The sequence below is a fragment of the Leptonotus elevatus genome, chromosome 5 (assembly GCF_054856555.1).
Source record: "Leptonotus elevatus isolate MCC_2025b chromosome 5, RoL_Lele_1.0, whole genome shotgun sequence".
NCBI lineage: Eukaryota > Metazoa > Chordata > Actinopteri > Syngnathiformes > Syngnathidae > Leptonotus > Leptonotus elevatus.
The window spans coordinates 14,520,124-14,539,491 of NC_141243.1; the positions used below are offsets into that span (position 1 = coordinate 14,520,124).

Genomic DNA, 19,368 nt, shown 5'->3' on the forward strand with positions numbered 1-19,368 from the left:
TGACTGGAGCATGCGATGATGTATTGAGACATGGTTTTACATTTCAGCGACCACCATTCCACCATAACATGTCGTTTCCTCTGTTTGTATTGGGCGTGTGATCTTATTGAGTTTAAATTATATCTTTTTAATGGTGTTTTTGTGTTATGAAATGTGGGTGGAAAAAAATCTCATTCATATAACAATACCTTTCTGCCTCAGAATGAAATATGTCAAACGCACACATGAACTTTGCCGCTTCTGTTAAAACTCATTAAATATTTTCTCTTGACAATTTCCTTTCTGTGTTTTGCTTTTTATCTCGCATAAGCATGGAATCAGATAGTCCGGCTACTGGAGTAATGAAACATTCCGTGAAGCACAAGACCTTTATTTCAAAGTTATAAAAATCCTACCCTTCCTCCTTTGCAGGAGGAACAATATATATTTTTAAAACATTGTGTTTCACCCTGAAGTACTGTACATTACCAGTGTCTCTAATTCACACAGACAAAATCAGTGAAGATGTAACATCTTGAAAATAAAAATGAAACCAAGAAATGCTTTTCTTGAAAAATTACAGGGTACCATAGAGGCCACAAACCGTAGTTCCCTGAGTTAGTAATAAAACATCCCTATGAAGGAGCAACCTTTTAGCAATTAGCATCATTATGATCATCATACTGTATTGTGTTTGACAATACTTAAATCTACCAATCAAGCATTAATGTGGAATCAAAAGAGATCAAACTTTTTGTGCAACCTAGCAAAGCAGCCAATAATAAGAGGTATATATCAATCTTTAAACGTTAAGTACAAATTAAAGCTGCACAATCACTCACAAGCCACACCGATAGGCACATTTGCACAATCTCAGAGATCCATAACAATATTTGATCCAGCTCTTGTATTGGATCTCATTGCATTATGCATGTGTACCTACTGAAGGGTCCAGTGACGTTTCTATACTCAAAACTTAAAAAAGTATCATGCAGATAAAAAGCCTGTATGCAAGAACATAATCATTCCGTTATTTAAAAAAAAAAAATCATCCCAAATAGAAGTTCTATTTAGTTGCAGTGCATTGCATTCAGGATTATAGCTATATACAATATTAATACAAAAACGCCAATGCCCATTCATGGCTTGTTATAAACAAAGTGTACATGTAGGTGACATCCTGCCGCTGAATCCACTATCGCTTGAAACATGCCCAAAAATCCTGCTGACTCAGCGCTCTCTGGTCAGTGAATCTCTCTCTGACGTTTCAGTATCTTGAAACAGTCGCAGTCCTCAAACTAGGGAATAGCTGCCTTTTGTCTCAGCACCATTTAGTGTCTGTATCCAGAATTCTAGCGCACACCTGGTCCATGCACGTATGCAGGTGAAGTTATTGGGAGCCCTTGTCAATCAACCAGGAAATGTCTCCAGTCCTGCATTAAACAGCCAGCAGAGACAGACACATTAATTAGTGTAGTCACGAAATGGCCAGTCATATTATTGTATATATTGTATGTGCACCCTCTAACCCTGCCAAACACAAACTCCCCCTACAACTGCTCTCTGGTATATAATAATAATAATAATAATAATAATAATAATAAGCAAAGTAATATAATAATAATAACGGTTGTCAAAATTAGAGCGTTAATTTTAAGTTCATTTAACGGCACTAATTTTTTTTAGCGTGCGATTAATGACCGCCCCTTACTTGGAAAGCCTGTACTGGGGGAATTCCAGTCGCAACATCAAAATTTTGCCGTAATAATTGCATATATTTGTGGAGACTGGGGACAAGTTGTGTTTTACAATTTTAAAAATGTGCAAAATTTCACAAGTAACTTCATGTTAAAGATTAGATCGCTCTTTACATGAAAAAAAAACGTGCACTGAGCTGTCACCAACGTCTTACAAATGCAAATATGCCATCTAGTGGCAGAAAAATGAAATGACCTCAACACTAATCAATATCACACAATTTTTACAGTACAGTACATCTTTTTAATTTTAACTAAATTTTATGATTTATTATGAAATTACTGTATCAATGACTAAAAGATGCAGCCATATTTCTATTTCACTTTTTCCCCCCACTTTTATGTTAACAAAAGTATGAAAACTTAGTCTACATTTAGAACAGATTAAGTTAACTATTGAAGTCATGCGATTAATTACGATAAAAAAAAAATAATCGCCTGACACCCGGAATAATATAACAATATAATAAAAATAAATAATAATAATAATAATAATACAATAAATAATAAAAAAGTGTCCTAGACATTTACGTGCAATTATGTATATATTTTTTTATAATTCCTATGACCTGAGTCATACAACATAAATTCCTGTAGATCCTTTGTCAAACACAAAATGCTTCAATAAGTCAACCCCAGTCCTCCGTTTGTCATGTGATGAAAGTCACAAGCTGTTGTGTTCATGTTTCCCTTCAAAAGCTCCAGAACTGTACAAAGACTATTGTAATCGCGACCAGGTTTAAATCTTGGATAGCGACTTACTCCACATCTCGTTTCTTAATCGTCTTTCCGGATCCTAAGACCTCAGCCACTCGGGACACAATGGGATCATAGTTCATGCTGGCCACTGCAACCGCCTCCTCGCCCCTGCGAATGACCCGGCCGAGGTCAAACACACAATGTTAACATGCCATTACATTCAAATCTAATAATAAATGTAGTACAGTATACTGTTTGTTGCATAACTAACGGAATAAATAACAGACACTTGCCTCGTGTAAAATGCGACAAATCTCAGTTCATCAAGATCACCTTGGATGATGACATCATCGAATCCGTCCCCATAACCTTGACAAAAAGACACTTGATAATAAGCACAAATAGCTCGGCTTGTGTAATACGCATACCTGCATAGCGTATGGTCTTCCCAAACATGGCTGACCAGAAATAAGGCACTGTTTTTATCTCTGTGACTCTGCCCACCATGTTGAGAGCTGCTACTCTTCCTGTCATAAGTAAAAAATCCAACTTTTAGTTTGAAGTACGACTTAGCTCAAAGCCAAAACAATCATGACAACACTCACCATGCACGTGAGCCATTTGCCAGTGAGGGATGTTGACCTTCTTATTGTTACGTGGCGGGAAAGGAAAAGTCACCACATCTCCCCCGGCGAAGACCCCATCCACGTTTGTCTGCATCATCTCAGAGACAGCAACAATAGATGTCCATTTGACCTTCAAATAACACCTTCAAAAGCACATTAGCAAGTGGACTGAAAGGAGAGAATCCTAATCTACACATTTTAATGGCCATTTCACATTCAGGTTTTTTTTTTTTTAATTTTACTTCCTCTCTTTTAAAGGACATCTTGGGACAAGAACTGGTCCACGTAGCAGCTTGATGTACGCAGACAGTCGAGTGTAGCAAAATACCTTGTTGACAGTGATGAAGCCCTTTGAGTCCATGTGAATGCCGCTCTGTTTCAAGAAGCTTGTTGCAGGGACACAGCCTGCAGGAGAGACGAGCAGTCAGCGCACTAACACGCAGGTGTAATGTTTCCCATTTTCAACATGTCAGTTTTGTCGAGTCTAGAAGAACAGCATTTAGTCCAAATAGTAGAAAAGAGATGAAAGTACTGTTTGTTCTACTGTAAGAGGAAAAAAAGGTTTGCCGCTGGCTTAAAAAAAAAAATAATGCCGAGTCATGTGATAGTTATTGGATCGAAAATAAAACAGATGGGAGGCTCCCTGAAATATTTCACGATTAAAAAGGAACCAGAATTTTGACGCGCTCACCTGCTCCAATGACACAGACATCTGCTCGCAGGATTTTGCCACTTTTCAGTACCACCTCCTTCAGCTAAAGGAATGAAACGCAAACACAGATTTCACCAGCACATTTTTTTATTTTCATGTTTTCAATTGTATAACTGACACAATTTGGTAACACTTTACATTAACGATTATAACTAGTTAAGCTAGTATTTTACTCATTGATACAGTAATTTCATAATAATTCATAAAATTAAAAGTAATTAGAATTAAAAAGATGTACTGTAGTTTACTGTAAAAAACGAGTGTGATATTGATTTGTGTTTTTTTTGCCACTAGATGGCATAATTTGTAAGACGTTGATGACAGTTCAGTGCATTTTTCTTTTCATATTAAGAGCTATCTAATCTTTAACATGAAGTAACTTGTGAAATTCTATACATTTTTTAAATTGTAAAATACCACTTGACCCCAGTCTCCACAAATATATGCATTATCATTACATTTATTTATTTGCGACTGGAATTCCCCCATTACAGGCTTTTCAAGTAAGGGGTTGTCATTAATTGCGTGTTTAAAAAATTGTGGCGTTAAAGGAACTATCAATTAACTCAAACTTAACACACAAATTTTGACACCACTATTTTAAATCAATATTACATTTCCTTTCAGTTAATAAAAGACTTTAAAAAAAATACTGTTTAGTGCTAATCGTGAAAGAAATGTGACACGATGACTCTTCTGTTACAGTCCACTAGCACTAGGGCCAAGTGGTCCAGCATATGGCGCTGCACCTACACAGCTGGAAAGGACCAGTATGGCCTTGCAGTCCATGTTTTCTTTTCAAGCAGGTCAGACAAATTTCGCATTGCTGTGCATTCTGCTCAACTCTTTTCTCGTTCCGATAATGACGCAACTGCTGTGTGACAATTTTAATGTGTGTTCAACTCGTGCAACTGAGCATCATGCTGTGTCTCTCACTTTGTGAATACCTGTCCATGATGGCCAATCATCTCTGACACCTCATTCAACATGTAGAACTTCACCCTGTTTGCTTCAAAAAGCTGCAGGGAGAATCCAAATAGACATGACAGAGAAATGAACGCAGACTTTGTATTTTAAATAGCAGGATATTTTCAGTCGCTAGTTTATATACCTTCATTATGGCTTTCCCTACTTTCTCACCGAGGGCTTTTTTAAATGGGACTGACTCAACCCCAATGATAGAAACAGAGTGGGCCTTGTCAGTCAGAGCGGCAGCCACCTCCATACCTTCACACAGAAGGGGAAAAAAACACACTCAATATGCGTAAAAATCCGTTTGTAAATGTATTGTAGCTGTAGCGTTTACAATATCCAACTCTGAAACAAATTTAACCTAAATAGTCATAGAGAACATGTTTAAATCAACATTCGACACTTACCAACAAAAGATGTTCCCACAATCACAGCGTTCCTGTTGTTAGCTAGCCTCGCTATGCTGTTAGCATCCTCAGGCGTCCGGAGGTGAAACACATTCCTGACATCCCCGCCCTTGTAGTTCAGAGGTTTGGGTCTTTTAAACAGGAAATTAAAAACATTGGATTATTTTAAACAAAAGAAAAAAGATAGAAGGTATTTTTTCCTAACTTGTTGCCTGTAGCGATAAAGAGTTTTCTGTATTCCATCCTCAAGCCTTCTTCAAAGATGACAGAGCGCGTCTTCACATCTATTGCCACAACCTACAGACAATATGACAAGTGTTAGCTTTGAGAAGTAATTAACTGTCGCAAGATCATCTCGATTGACTAGACAAAGGGCTAAACAAGTAAAAAAAAAAAAAAAAAAAAAAAGTATCTTATTGGGTTATTGGTGGAATGACACAAGATCAATTTCTTTCATACATTCTTGTGAATTTAATATTTTAATTTTCAACCGGCCCTATTTCTATTGTGTATCAGTACTCGTGACAGCCACCTTCTTGTGACTGTTTTACGATCAAGAACTAGAAAATTGAATTTAGAAGAATAGAAAATTGCCATTCATTTCATGAAATTGTGAGGAAAATGCCATAATGGGATTTTTTTTGCTTGTTCTTTTTATAATTATCTGTAATTTATTATTATTATTATTATTTATTTATTTTTTTTGGGGGGGGGGGTTATATATCAAAGGGATTTGTGGTATCGGTACTTGGTATCGGTGACTACTCGAGTTGAATAAAAAAATGGTGTCAAACATCCTTACTTTTAATTATTTACTGTATTTTTATAAATAATAGCAGGAAAATCTCATTCTTTTATACAGTCCTGAATGAACTAAAATAAAATTCTAAGGAATTCAAAATTTCAGTTTTCCAAAAATAATTGTCATTACAGCTTCAATTTTCACTACTAAATGCATTGTATTATTTATCGTATAAAACAGTGTTATCTCATTATATTTTACTTAACGTTTGTCTTTTTTTTTGTCATTTGCATTACTGTAAGTTTTATGCCATCCATTTTGATTCAGGTTAAGGTTACCAAATATGATTGCTTTACAGAATAGTGTTCTCAATACACAAAGGCAAAAAAAAAGAAGAAGTATATAATGTATTCTGACTTGAATATAGTAAGAAATAGCGCACACAAAAGCAGCCAATTTGTAGTGTACTGTTTTTCAGTACCATGAACAAATTTCAATTTTATTCATGGCACGTTAAGCCAATTGCAGATATTTTTACCATTAGAAAAGTCTCAGGACAAACCAGCCAACATAAATGTCACACGTATACTGAAATACTGATGCTCTTGTATGACTGGCAACAGGTGGATAGTGGCACATGTCAGGTTTACCTTCTGCCATCTAGTGGAAGAACATTTCATTGTTCTTTCTATCACTAAACGTCCCCGACATAGATGAACAACAAATAGCTCATACATTTCAACTGCTTAATTGCAATTTGTTGTGAGTCCCTATTTTCAACTTTTCAAAAGTTTGCTACCTCTCACCTCTTTTTCTGTGAGCAATTCAATGTCGTGATCCTGCAGGAAGTCCATGGAGCGCAACCTCAGCTGTTCCGCTGTGCTGTCTAGGGACTGAGGATTTGTAAATTAGTGATGAATGCGTCGATCAAATAAAAGGAGTTTGTCAAAGGAAGAACTTCTCTCCCACAATTTTGGAGTCCAACAAAAACAATCTGGGAATGTTATCAAGACCATCGTGTCTCGGGTCTTTCTGTCTATGACTCTGGTGGGGGGGGGGGGGGGTCTGTGTACAAACCTTACTCAGTTTAGGCCTGTCGTAAGGCGGATGTCTGTCCATGGTGCAAATGACGATGCGGTCAGTGAAGCCTTCCTGCCTCAGCATCTCTGCACACACCAGACCTGCTGGACCTGCGCACACATTGACCACCACACGTTATTATTTGGCCTGCAATACCTCGATCAATTGCATGTGACTGCTGAGGGATGCTGTTGAATTATAGTGTGATGGAAAACTTTATTCATTTCTGTTCTTCAATTCTTATTTTTTTTGAAGTGTCAACTTTTAATGTAATTATTGAAAAAAAAAAATGTTTTTTTTTTTTCTATGACCCCTAGTGGATGTGAGTAGTACAAGGGTGACATAAGCGCAATCTGATGGGACGCTTTATAAATAGTTCATCTTGCGAACCTCTTAAGTGGGAACACCCATGAGGTTGCACACTTTGGAATGCAAACAAAAATATGAAATGTGCCTCCAAAGTTTGCACAGTTTGACTCGCCGTCACGGTTGACGTCAAGCGAGGCATCAGCACATCTCATGAGATCTCTGTTCGGCAAGCATCATGACTTTATAGTAGTGGTTTTTTAACCTTGTTGGATGTACTGAACCCCACCAATTTCCTAATGGTCATTCACCGAACCCTTCTGTATTGAAAAATTGAATTGCAAATCATGCAGTTAGGACAATGACTACCATCACTCAACTCAACTCTATATTTATAGAGCACTTTAAAACAACCACTGCTGTTTTTAAAATGGGTGAGCATACAATGAAAACAGCAGAGGCCCCAGAATGGAACCCTGTGGAACCCCATATGTTCCATTATACATGTGAATTTATATTGCACATATTCTTCCGACCACTTTTTTTTTTTGCTCGACATAGTATAAGAGATTAAAATAAAGGTATCCCACGATGTACCATCACAATTTCCACAAGTCGACTATTGAGCACAGCAAATTTCCTGTAGCACAGCCAAGCAATGTAGTGTTATCACCTGCAGCCAATGATGGCCAAGCCGGACGTATCATCACAAATCATTTAGTCGAGTGTGTGTCCTGACCTCCGTCGAACCACTGAAACTTTGGGGTTCGGTCAAACCCAGGTTAAGAACCACTGCTTTAAAGTAATATCCTTCCAGAAATGCAAAATATATATTTTTTAAAAATCTTATTTTTAATATTTAATTTGAGTTGTTCGCATCACTTGATACAGATTATATGAAAAACATCACGATAATAACAATGATGACAAAATTTGAATTTGAAAAAGTTGCGCAAAAAGTACAAAAATATTGAAAATTTGGACATGTACATTCAAAAGTTTATAAGGTCAAATTAAGTTCAACTATGCCTTTAGGTTGATCCTGAAATCCTCCACATATTTTGTGAATAGCCTTCATTTGAGAAAGAGAAAGAAAAGAGCACGATGCACTGACCTGACCCAATAATTAAAACATTAGCGAAGCCCGTGTTGGAGTTAATGACTGCCGAACATCTTGCCATGGCCTTTGACCTTTTCTGCAACTGAAGAGCCTGGAAACGTTTTGAAGCTCTCAATCAATTTGTTTATCAAACTGAATTAGTCCCTCCTTTTATATATGCTGCTTTACCTGCTTGTTTGCTCGGATGATGACCTTGTCCTTTTCAACTCTGACCTGAAGCAAACAAGCAGACGTAAGTAAGCCTTGTGTACACACACGTGCTGTGAGAAGGCAGGCAATGTGTTAAGGTCACCTGGAAGGTCGGCAGGCTGTCCAGGCCGGGGAACTCTTCGATGTCGCCCGTTGCGATGTTGAAACAAGCGCCGTGCCACGGGCAGCGCACGTGTCCTTTTGACAGCACGCCTTCAACCACACAACACTTTTCATTCACGGTCAAAGAAAGGAAGTCAAGTCATCTCGTAAGCAGTATTCGACATTTACCTTTGACCAGCGGGGCGCCGTAATGTGGACACTTGTGGCCCATCGCTGAGAACTCGCCATGTTCTTTTATTAACAACGCTCTGCCACTTCCCAAGTCAACCTCTCGCATTCTGGAATATGATATTCATATTCTGACTTTAGTTGTCTGATTTTCCCCAAAACGTCAACATACGTATACAAATTATGATTTCCAGCAAATGTTTGTTTTTCACATAGCTGTGGTCACTGCATGTAACATAATATTTCCTTTGCTCACTGTCCATTTTCCAGATCCTTGACATGACAGACGGAGGCCTCCACATAGTCCCGTGATTTGTGGTAAACTTGGAGCAGGGTGGAGTCGTCGTCCGAGCTGTGTCCGAGAGCCCCGTTCGGTCTGCAGTCTGCAAATGGACTCGCCTTGCCATTAGGTGAAAGGCCATCCACCTCTTTTTCGTTTTCCAGGAGAGAGAGTTCCACTTTGACTTCAACTGCACAACACAGACATTGAGACTGTTCGGATGCATTGTGCACTGTAATTTTTTTTAATTTTTTTAAAATAATATTTACTTTAAAAAAAAAAAACTAGTAAAGTTGTTCCACGCTGAAATTCGTAGTAAATTTTACAACAACAACAAAAAAAGTTCCTCAAGTGTTGAGGAATAGGAGGCAGCCGCTCTACCACCAGAGCCATGCCACTTTTGTTGTTTGCCACTATACTGCATTGCTGGTGTGTCCAAATGAGACCAAAAACGGGTCACTTGGAGGTAGAAGATTCCCGCCTGACACCATCAATATGTCTAACACATAGCAGGAGCGACATGGCTCAGGTGATAGAGTGGTCTCCCAACCTGGAGGTTGTGGGTTTGTTCCTCTTCCTCTTTTTTTTTTTTTTTTCAGAAACTGGTAAAATGTACTAGAAACTCTCCTTGTAAAATGTACTTAGAATTTCTGAGTGACTTTTTTTAAACTCATTCACTGCCATTGCATAGACATAAAAAATTCATTTGAACTATTTCTATTAGTTTTACACTTTTTACACTTTTGTTAATAAGAGTATGAACCCCCCCCCCCCACCCCAAAAAAAACAACAACATTTTGTATTGTACATTTAGAACAGATATAACATTTGCATTAATTGTGAGTTAATTATTGTCATGTGATTAATTATAATTTTAAAAAATGTATCGCCTTGCGATTTAAAAAAGAAAAGAAAAGATTATTAAAAATTAGGGGCATCAGGCGATTAAATTTTTTTATTGTAATTAATCACATGACTTCACTAGTTAACTCACGATAAATCACACATTTTATATCTGTTCTAAATGTACAATAAAACAATTCTAGGTTTTCACACTCATGTTAACAAAAGGGAGGGGGGGGAATGTTAAACTAATATAAATAGTTAAAATTAATTTTTGACGTCTACAGCCGTCAATGGCAGTGAATGAGTTAAAGTAAATATTACTTTTTTCTTTTCTTTTTTTTACAGTGATAACTTTTTCTCTTCTCTCATTAGAGGAGCAGCTTTCAACTAAGAGAGGCCATCTGGATGCAAACAAAGGACAAATGAAGTCTGACATCTCCACAAGTGGAACAAATTGAAGCAGGAAAAAGGTGACTGGACTCATTTAAAGGGCAAACTCGCCTACTTTCTTTGTTTTCTTTTATATGGCTGTCATTATGAATTTCTTAATGATATATTTGAAAAATGAGCCCCTTGCCATTCATTCTTCATTAGTCATTTGTTGTTTATACTCATGATGCTTGATTAAGTTATGTATATATACATACAATTAAATTACAATTAAAAGTATAATTATCACATGAACGGGTGTGTTTAAACATATGTGCAATGTTTTCTTACTTTATAAAGTCAAAAACACATTTGATTAAATAAACATAACAATTTACCTGTTTAACAGGTGTACACCCTAAAATGCTTTTAAATCCACCTGATGTGCGACAATTTGGGTTTATTGCACATGAAAATATGGTTGTGATTTTTTTTTCCTTTTTTTTAAGTGCAGCAGGCTGTATTTGTTTGGCTGGAAAATGTGCTGATTGTCCAGGTCTTACAAAGTAATCTGGCTGGAATTCTCTCCCGCTGAGTAAGTTTTAATTAAAACTAATGGAAAATCGTAATAGTGTGAGCAATTGGCGGGGAAATGGGAGGGGGAAGGGACGGGGTCAAAAGAACACTTTCCAGAGTTGAAGGGAATCTGATGGACGTGCTTTGCTTAAATGAGACACAAGGAAAGATTTGATGTGTTTGAATTTGTGTCGAGTTGTCATAGTTGCTCACACAGGCACATACATGCAATGTTTGGTTGTTGTCCTTTTACTTAAGTTAATACTTTGTGTTAGAAATAGGCTAGTATCTTGTACTGTATTCATACTTACTAATATCAAAAATGTTTATATTGATATAAGATTATGTGATGTTGAATTCAAAAGCTAAAAACATACTGTGCTAATATTACCGACAATGATGCACGCTCATCTTCCAATCAGGCCAAAAATACAAGCACTCAAACGGCTAAAACACACATGCAAACACACAATGTCACATTTTCATATTCATGTACGTGTAATCCTCTTGAGTAAGATGCCACAATAGCATTAAAATTCCTCCCCCGTGAAACACTATACTGCAAGCAGAGTAGGTTGTACATAAAAGGGTGCACATAACCCCGTATGAAGGCGGGTTGCATCCTTAAAAATGATCCCAAATGGAAAAAATGCCTCTCCGCAGTGAGTGAATTCATCCAAAATCATTTAAACTATTTCCCTTTCTATGTCTCCCAGGTTCACCTAGCAAACCAATAGAGTTGTCTGTCACCTGGTTTGGGTTTGGAGAAGCATCCTCCCATGGTGGGCCCAGGATTGATGGAAAGCGAGGAAGAGGGAGGGAGGGGGAGAGAGAAATGAGGGGAGTTTGGGTCCGATCTTCTACCCTCGGGATCCTTGGTTGCAGCGACGTCACAGAAGTGAAGGTATGAGAACCTGCCGGTCCACAACGGACATTGTCAGTCCCTCCACATCATCTGCGTGGACACAAGAGAGCATCACATCATCAGCATGCACAGCATCAGAAAAAAAGTATATTTGTATCTGTTACCGTTTTGAAGCAATTAGCATTAGAATATAGCTAAGTTTCATCATTATTCACAACGCTGGGGAAAAGAGCTGTTTTGCAACATGGCCCTGGTTGATCTCTTATACTCTGCTGCCACCTGCTGGCCGTTTTTTTGTAATAACTACCAATTCTTTAGCGACCTCTTCAGGTCAGAGGCTGCATCAAAGCCTTCTGTATGCTATACCATAAAAAAAACTTAAAGGCGTATAAATAAGTTTTTGGGACCATGGCAAAATTGAAAATAGAACGTTTTTATATGTTTTTGGGCGCAAATGAGTTAACTAAGCCACTTAAAACAGCAACCTCATTGCAATATTTTATGTTGTCCTTTGTGTTGTTGTAAAGGTCATCTGACATCTGTCATCTTTTGTCAACTTTTACGCAGTTTCACTGTATTTTATTATTTTACATAAATTACCATGATTTATGTTAAAGAGGAAGCCAAACAAAAGTTTTTCTGTATATGTTATGTGCACCCCACTAGTGTAAACATGGCATTCTGATTATTATTCAATCCACCCACCCAGCCCTCACCTCCAAATCTCAGGGGGGCGGCCATTTTGCCACTTTCGGTCAAATTAAGATGACATCGCCTGTGGGTCATGTGACATTCGGAAGCTGAGCCAAGATTGGTCGTTACCTGAGCCCTAAGCACCTATGATGTCATTTTCAGTCGACAGCAAGTGGCAAAATGGCCGCCCCCTGAGATGGATAAAAACAGGTGGATTTTGCTGCCTTGTTTATATTTCTTTCATGTTTAGACTGGTGGGGCTGCATAGATCATATTATTGTAAAGACAATTTTGGGATTGACTTCATTCACTGCCATTGATGGCTATAGACATAAAAAAATCATTTTAATTTCTAATAATAATAAAAAATTCTATTAGTTATACATTTTTTCCCCACTTTTGTTAACAAGAGTATGAAAACCTAGATTTATTTTTATTGTATTAGAACAGATATAAAATTTGTGATTAATCGTGAGTTAACTAGTGAAGTCATGCGATTAATTATGATTAAAAAATGTAATCGGCTGACGCCCCTAATTTTTAATAATCTTTTCTTTAAAAAAAAAAAGAAGTAAAAAAATTAATATATATATATATATTTTATTTTTATTTTTTATTTTTATTATTTTTTTAAAGAAAAGATTATTAAAAATTAGGGGCAAATTTGTAATTGTAATTAATCGCATGACTTCACCAGTTCACAAATTTTATATCTGTTCTAAATGAACAAAAAAATCTAGGTTTTCTTACTCTTGTTAACAAAAATGGAAAAAAAATGTTAAACTAATATAAATAGTTCAAATGAATTTTTGACGTTAATTAATTAATGACTTAAAATAAATATGACAGCGTCAGGTTGCATTCTTATATCACATCAAAACATTAGTAAACAAGTAAATATTTATTTTCAATGCACTTTGCCCAAATCTCAGTATGATTTGTTTCATGCCGCTGCTTGTACAAAGGAAGCGATCCTGCTAATTGACAACATTAGTCCACACATGGTTACCTTTGTTCATGCATATTGCATGGCGGAACTGTTAAATATTAACCGCTGTCCGACACCTATTAACTTTCTTGTCACAGCGCACATTAAAGTAAAGCGAGGGGCCCCATAAGTTTCAAAATCTCCCTTGTTTTCTTGACTTATTGCGCTCCCATCACTAACAGCATTGGTATTTGAGCCTCGCGTGCATACAGCGACTCCCCACCGAGCTCAGGCCGCTTTGAATGTGTGCGGGGACACGCAGCCGTCCATTAGCCAGTTACCCGTGTGAAGGAAAAACCAAAAGAGCTACTTACTATTCCGATCACATCTTAATGTCCTTGAACTTCAGGGAAAGGGAAAAAAAAGTATGCGGAGCTGAATGAGATGCGTGCGCTGCAAAGTTCCAAATGAGAAGTGGAAAGATCCCCACTGTGACTGGCCTCTCTGCTGCTGAGATCCAGTCACCGGAGATCAACTTTACAAAGTTACTTACTCGTGACAGATGTCTTTTAATTACTGCAGCAATTTTACACTAAATTAAACTAAATAGGCATTGTAGGTTTTCTAGCAGTAAAAATCTGTTGTTATTTAAAACTGGATTTACTTCATAGGTATTCTCAGTTAGATTAAAGTCATTATTCTTGACTGCATTTAATTAATTACTTAATGCGTTTTCTACTCTTGTTGGTTGTCTTCTTTGCCACTGAGGGACTAATGAAGCCTATTGTGTTGTACTGTGTTCTATTGTATGCTGTTCTACCGTTTTAGGGTGGAACTTTGAGAATCAGCACCAAAAAACCTTTTCGACAAGCTGCTATTGACTTACTTATTATGTATCCATCATTTGGAGGCAGTGTGATTAAAAAACGGCCCCGAGCTTGTTAGACCAGACCTGTCACAGCACAGCACCAAAATGAAGTTCTTACGCCAAGCGCACGGGTGCCGGTCTACCAAAATAGAGCCTATAGTGTCAATTATGATACCACAGAGACAACAGAGTTGAGATATGTGAAGTCCCAAATATGACAGACACATGCAAGTGGTTTGTTGGAAATGAAAACTCAAAACTCATGAAGTTGCCGAACCACGGGTGGGCTTTAGGTGCTTCACTTAGTGTCACTGTCAAGGTCCATTACTACCAAAAACCCAAAGGCGTAGTGTGCCATTAGGCAAGGCAGGCAATTGCTTGGGCCCCCAGAGGGCCAACAGATTTGACATAAACCGCAAATCCTTCACATTAGAGTCTCAATTTCCCTGAGTCAGATGTTTTTTTCCCTTAAAAAAACAACAACAACCATGTATAGAAAATATATAATTTTGTATTTTTTTTTTATCATAATCATGAAAAGCTTTTATTTATTATTTAATTTATTAATTTTTTAAACGACCATGTATAGTAAGGCTTTTTTTTTTTTTTTATGACCATGTGATTACCATTAGTAATTTAGTGTTCCTGTTTTCTGACTCACTTATAAAGATTCTTGCTAAAGTCAAACAAACCACAATTAATGGTGATTGTTTATTGAAGATGCAGATGTGCAATTTTAAAATGGCGTACTATGTATACTAAGAATGGTTCGCCGGGGCACCCAACCACTTCTTGCTTGGGGGCCCCTGAGGAATGTTGCTACGCCACTGCCAGAAACTCATCATAGCAGCTACCATCCCGCTAAACGTTCTGTCCACCAACATTTGACTTGACTTGAACCTGACTTGCCCTGCAATTGTCTGGAAACTAGTCCAGGGTGTACACTGCCTCTTTCCCCAAAGTCATCTGGGGAAAGCTCAAGGTCACCTGTGAGCCAAACGAAGACAAGCAGTATAGAAAGTTGGATGGGTGGATGAATTTGATTTGTTTGTTGTTGTTTTTTTACACGTATAAACAAGCTCCTTTGACTTTTATTCTTTGAATTTTAAAAAAAAGCTCTGAAACCCCAGAAACCTCTCAGTGGTGAATCAACAACTAGAAATCCCCCAAATAATTCTTACTTTTGATTTCGCCACCGTAGTGACTCCTCGCACCAAATGACCATTTCTCCTGCACTTGTTGCTACTTCTAACGAACAACAAACCATCCGGGCGTTCCAAGAAGCCCGAGATATTTTGCTGCAAAGTAGGTTAAGCAGATTTGTTCGTCACAACATATGACGCAAATGGGCAGCGGCTGGCTGTTGGTTGGGCCCGTCCCCAAGCAATGCTAATAATCCAGCCTGCAATCTCGCTGTCATTTTCACTCATTTCCCTACAAATGTAAGACCGCTTACAGGAATGTCGGGGGAGAATTAACAGCTCGCTCGCACGATCCATAACCTGACTGGGACCAAGAAAAGCAGGAATGTCGAGTGCCGCAAAGCTAAATTGAACGTCTATACCTCTTTGAATTTGTACTTGACACGAGACAGAACACATTCTTGTTCACAGAGTTCACAGAGTTGAATTTTTGTGTTATTTTAGTTGATCGCCTTGTTTTTGATTAACTCTGTTGGGATGTAATCAACTAAGTTCCGCCTTCACACCCATACTTTTTCAGTTTGAGAGGAACATGTCAGCACCATTTTCCTCCTCCTCGCTGATCACTGGGAAACACTAGCATTCAAACAGAAAGAGTTTGGCCCCATGAGTTTTTGTTTAGTAACAATTCTAATGAAAGCAACTCCTTTTGAGTGTTAAAAAGTATAAGACGAGATGGTGTATTATTTTAACACTGACCCTGACTAGTGTTAAATGTCAACTACCATTAGAGTTGTTTTAACTCCATCTCAGTAAATTAGAGTGGACCAATATAGACACTTTTGAAGTGACAAATGTTACTCTGTAGGTGTTGAATTAACACTGACGATTTTGCTGTGTACTACCAAAAAGTTGGGCGTATTGGGCTTCCGAGTGAAATTTCAGGATCAAACTCAAATTTTGTAGCTTCCGTCATGGTCTGATGATGTGAAGACAGCATGATGACGAGCACTGTTTAGACAACAAATCGAAGTGAAACAGGAAATGTATTGGTCGGTTTATGGATCAAACAGGGAAGCTAAACATTTTTAAAAAAGCTGTTAAAAATGACTCATCCCAAACAGTCAAAAAAACAACAACCTTTAACCCTCCCCCACACCTTTAGTGACTCTACTCGTTAAAAATCTCCTCGCAATCTAGCCACCTAATAAATAGTTGTCCCCACCTGTTTCTCTCGCTTTACATACAAGATAAGCCACTGGAATCATCCCCCGATTGCCTTACTCGCCTGTTGAGCAAAAGTGCCCTCTCGCCACGCTGTCAGAGGTCATCCACTTTGTTTACCAAAACATTTAGCATGACAGGCAGATGAACGACAAGTTAAGCAAGGTCATTTTATCTTCGATCAAGAGCTGAGGAACATCTCGTTGTGTTAGCACTAGCTTAAATGCTAATGTTGCTGTTCACAGTTGTGTGTAGGGCTTGTGTAGAGAAGTAAAAATGATTAGATCGTGTTTATTTCAAGACATAGAAAAGTTTTACGAGTGTTTAGAATTCTTCTTCAACTTGTGTTTTCCTTTCCTTTTACTTTAGATAGTGGTCACCAAGGTGGGCCTTGCGGGCACCAGTTAGCCTCCAACATGAATAGTACGAAGGCATGTTCTGAAATTAGCTCAACTAGTGAAATGTGTGTAATGTTTTTTTATATTGCTAGACTTAAAAGGAACCCTGACTGTATTGACAAGTTTGCTCTATTTTATTTATTTGGTTGTAACTAACATAACTATGAGATTCATTTTTCAAAAATATTTTCCAGTTTAATACATTTTGTAGAAACTTTATTTGGACGTACGCCACCATTGTTTACGTCGCGACGCATTCAGTGCGTAGTGATTCTCTGCTGAGCAATGTGAAACGCTTATAAAGAAAGCAACAACCAAATAAATAATATGGAGCAAACTTGTCATTAAAGTCCTTTAAAAAAACAAAACAAAAAAAAAACATTATCACTAATAAGTTAGCTAAATCTCAAATGTCATAACGAGCATTCATATTAAGACAAGCTAGTGGGCACAATGGCGATGAGATGATTTACTTCAAAATAATGTTGAGCAAATCTGTTATTTCAGATAATAGCCCTTAAAATTAGTACGCAAGAAGTAGCTCAAAACGCTTGGAGATTCCTGCTCTGAATAGTGGCTATTCGTCTGTCGCTAGGTAAAATATGAAAGAGAATTAATACTGTATTTTAATTTGATTGAATACTGTATTGCTGTAATGGGGCCTCCAACTTGAATACATTAATAAATAAATGCCTCAAATGAATGCCAAACGTTTTTCCTCTTAGAAAAAAACAAAACAACTTTATTATGACATCTTTCATGGTAAGCATCTTTACCCAGCACCTGTAAAGCAGACGTGGCATCTGTAAAGCTGACGTTTCCTTGGGAAATGAAAGGGAAAATTCTGGGAAAATCCAGCGCAAAACCTAATGAACCCAATTCAACATTTCACCCAAGGAATTTAGAATTGGAAAAAATACATGTCTACTGACAAGAGAGCGCCCCTTGCCGGAAGGAGAAAGAAATATATAGAAAGCTTTTAGAGTGGAACTCTCTGACGCAATGGAAAAGTCAAATGTGACATTTTAAGCTTCCATTCAGTCCCCATATAACTATTTTACTACTGACACACACGCACACACACATGCGCACATTTTTTAGCAGCTACCCCCCCCTACCAAAAAAAATAATAATTCCCCAGCATTGTAAAGAGTTACTCGTGTGCCTTTACTCTGTCAACAGGCCACTCTCCCGTGCGTATTTCGTTTTGCCCGTTTCACATCCTACTGTAAAATAACTCGATGATGAAAATATGTCTTACCAAAGCGAGCTGTGGTCGTGGAGCAGGTGCACGAAGCGCTGCAGTGCAGAGCACATCAACATATTTGCAACAATCCACTTCCTCTGAGGGACTGCTTCTTCCACACTGGAGTATTCCCAGCCCGTGTGTCTGTCCCTCCTTGCTCCCTCTTGATGCAGCACTGGAGTGTGTGTGTGTGTGTGTGTGGGTGTGTGTGTGTGTGGGGGGGGGGGGGGTGTGCGCTTCCAGCCGACCGGTCGTGGGAGTTGCTGGCTTTCGCTGGCCGAGCCTGCAAATGCAGCACAAAAGACCTTTGCCAGTTTCTTAGCTGTATGCAGTATTGATGGAGTTGCTGAGGGGATGCTAACACAGCATGAATTTGCACCGTGCCCTCCACCTCGCTCCACTACACACACACACACTCTCTCTCTTTCTGCTGGCTTTTTCAGCAGCAGACCCTCTCGGCCTCGATTTGCCTGTTAATCTTCTCAATGTGATGCCTGCGTGTTTGCAAATAGAGGCTGTTTATTAACACACTTAGTGAGACGTGTTCTCGGAATCTAATGGGGGGGGGGGGGGGATCCAGAGGTGGATTTCCCGCCATAGTTTCAGCAAAAGCTCGTGCACTGGAAATGGTTGATAACCTCGTCAGTCATGGCTTCTGCCTCTGATTGGTTGGTTTTCTCCGGGTGCGGTGGTTTCATGCAAATCAAATTTGGGGTACAGGTTGGGGCAGATATATATATTTTTTTACAGGTAATTTTAGTACTGCAGGCTCTTAGGCCAAAGCGACAGTTTTAACAAATATGAGGAAAAAGTTTTACCCTTGGATTGAGTTGCTGTAAATAAGAAACATATAATGCCAAACGTATCATATTAAATACAAGACGTTTTGAGCTCTCTATTTCATAAGTATAGTACCCCCCCCCCCCACCATTAAAACCCTGACGTATATGATCTAACACACGTATTGCACGGCTAATCCATTAGAGGGCGGTAACTCCCAGTTGATGGCTTTTCCAGCGACTTTGCAAGATTGGCCCAATTGAGAAAGGAGAG

At 38.2% G+C, this 19,368-nt stretch overlaps 1 protein-coding gene and 1 long non-coding RNA gene across 2 annotated transcripts; one reads left to right on the plus strand and one right to left on the minus strand.

Annotated features, from left to right (window-relative positions):
- Positions 1-354: 354 nt before the first annotated feature.
- Positions 355-18,498, minus strand: aifm3 (AIF family member 3). The gene is made up of 20 exons (XM_086076951.1): positions 18,331-18,498; positions 11,702-11,906; positions 9,137-9,350; positions 8,881-8,990; positions 8,693-8,802; positions 8,569-8,613; positions 8,395-8,491; positions 6,972-7,084; positions 6,701-6,787; positions 5,358-5,449; positions 5,153-5,283; positions 4,885-5,000; positions 4,721-4,792; positions 3,753-3,816; positions 3,390-3,466; positions 3,041-3,158; positions 2,864-2,962; positions 2,729-2,804; positions 2,499-2,603; positions 355-1,412 (listed from the first exon to the last, which is right to left on the minus strand). Exons 2-20 carry the CDS (start codon positions 11,730-11,732, stop codon positions 1,370-1,372), a joined length of 1,800 nt encoding a protein of 599 aa, XP_085933077.1. The 5' UTR covers positions 11,733-11,906; positions 18,331-18,498; the 3' UTR covers positions 355-1,369.
- Positions 9,158-12,524, plus strand: LOC147173832 (uncharacterized). The gene is made up of 3 exons (XR_015094917.1): positions 9,158-9,290; positions 10,379-10,476; positions 11,668-12,524. It is a non-coding gene; the product is annotated as an uncharacterized LOC147173832 (long non-coding RNA).
- Positions 18,499-19,368: the final 870 nt, after the last annotated feature.

What these genes read in the sequence shown, in the direction of transcription:
- aifm3 (XM_086076951.1), bottom strand. Translation starts at nt 11,732, where the DNA reads ATGGGAGGATGCTTCTCCAAACCCAAACCAG. An exon ending in CGGCGCCCCGCTGGTCAAAG is followed by an intron (nt 8,803 to 8,880) that starts GTAAATGTCGAA and finishes GTGTGGTTGAAG; the next exon opens with GCGTGCTGTCAAAAGGACAC. An exon ending in TTTATCGCTACAGGCAACAA is followed by an intron (nt 5,284 to 5,357) that starts GTTAGGAAAAAA and finishes CCTGTTTAAAAG; the next exon opens with ACCCAAACCTCTGAACTACA.